This window comes from Solanum tuberosum, unplaced genomic scaffold, assembly GCF_000226075.1.
Source record: "Solanum tuberosum cultivar DM 1-3 516 R44 unplaced genomic scaffold, SolTub_3.0 scf00245, whole genome shotgun sequence".
Lineage (NCBI taxonomy): Eukaryota > Viridiplantae > Streptophyta > Magnoliopsida > Solanales > Solanaceae > Solanum > Solanum tuberosum.
This window is the reverse complement of record NW_006239167.1, coordinates 213316-214833: the sequence shown is the minus strand read 5'-3', so window position 1 is coordinate 214833 and position 1518 is coordinate 213316. Positions and strand designations below refer to the sequence as shown.

At 39.9% G+C, this 1518-nt stretch overlaps 1 protein-coding gene across 1 annotated transcript in view; it reads right to left on the bottom strand.

Moving 5' to 3' along the window:
• Positions 1-602: 602 nt before the first annotated feature.
• Positions 603-1518, bottom strand: part of LOC107062565 (uncharacterized protein K02A2.6-like) — a 4159-nt gene continuing 3243 nt past the window's right edge. The window contains exon 2 of the mRNA XM_015313351.1: positions 603-1475. Coding sequence (XP_015168837.1) covers positions 603-1475 — 873 coding nt within the window. The remainder of the gene's footprint in view (positions 1476-1518) is intronic.

The following is a 1518-nucleotide window of genomic DNA, read 5'->3' as shown; positions in this document are numbered from 1 at the left end:
TATAAAAAGTCCTTAGACACACACAACTTGTAAGTGAAATGTATTAGAAATATCGTAAACTCACGGTACATCAACCCTGCATCCACAAAAACATGTTAGTTTTGGAACACTGATCTGATGATCACGGTAGTCTTGCATTTGAGATCTTCTCAAAATTATTCCCAGTTACACATTTCGATATGATCATTGACTCTTGTTCGTAGGAAATGACTCTTCTTGTAGAACTTTTGAGGTCCTCTCAAAGATTCTGTCCCAGTTTCCATTGTGAGGGGAAATGGAAATCTTATTGGAATATGACCGAACTCTTGTGGCGCCTACGTATCCCGTTGAGGCGAGAATCAGGTCAAACGTAGTTCCCATCTCGAGAAGTGACAAAAATAGAAAATTGATAAAGAAACGACCAAGGCCGACATAGGCCACCTACGTATCTCATTCTTGAGAATTCAGGTTGAATGTAGTTCAAGTGCAAATGGAATGTTTCAAAACATAATGCGACGATGATTACAAGCAAACTGCAATTGCAAGAAAATAAAGAAAAGAAGTGTCATCCTTCAAATGAAGTATCTCTTAACGGCATCTGAATTGATAACTTTGCACCAAACCTAACCGTCCATCTCTGCTAGAACCAAAGCTCCTCTTGATAGTACTTTGTGGATGACATACGGTCCTTGCCAGTTAGGTGCAAATTTCCCTTTATATTCCTCTTGATGAGGGAAAATGCGTTTCAACACCAATTGACCTACCTCAAATGTTCGAACTCTTACTTTCTTGTTGAAAGCGCGAGTCATTCTCTGTTGATACAACTGTCCATGACAAACAACACTCATTCTTTTCTCATCAATCAATGCCAATTGCTCATATCGGTCACAAACCCATTCGGCATCGCTCAATCCAGCTTCCTGAATAATCCTTAAAGATGGTATCTCAACTTCAACTGGTATCACTGCTTCTGTTCTGTATACCAATAGGTAAGGAGTTGCTCCAGTTGAGGTTCGGATTGTGGTGCGATAACTTAGCAAAGAATAATGCAAATTTTCATGCCAACATTTGTAGTTGTCAATCATCTTTCTCAATATCCTCTTGATGTTTTTATTAGCAGCTTCCATAGCTCCATTCATCTGAGAACGATATGCAGTTGAATTACGGTGGGTAATTTCGAATTGTTCACCTATCTCTTTCATCAAATGACTATTCAGATTTACTCCATTGTCTGTGATGATAGACTTTGGAACTCCAAAACGACATATCAAATTGTTGCGAACAAAATCGGCCACAACTTTCTTTGTCACAGCTTTGTAGGAAGCAGCTTCGACCCACTTTGTGAAGTAATCAATGGCGACCAAAATGAACCTATGACCATTGGAGGCAGCAGGCTCAATCGGTCCAATAACATCAATGCCCCAGGCTACAAATGGCCAAGGGGAACTCATCGCATTGAGCTCGTGAGGTGGTACTTTGATCAGATTTCCATGTACCTGGCATTTATGACATTTTTGGACAAATCGGCCACAATCATTT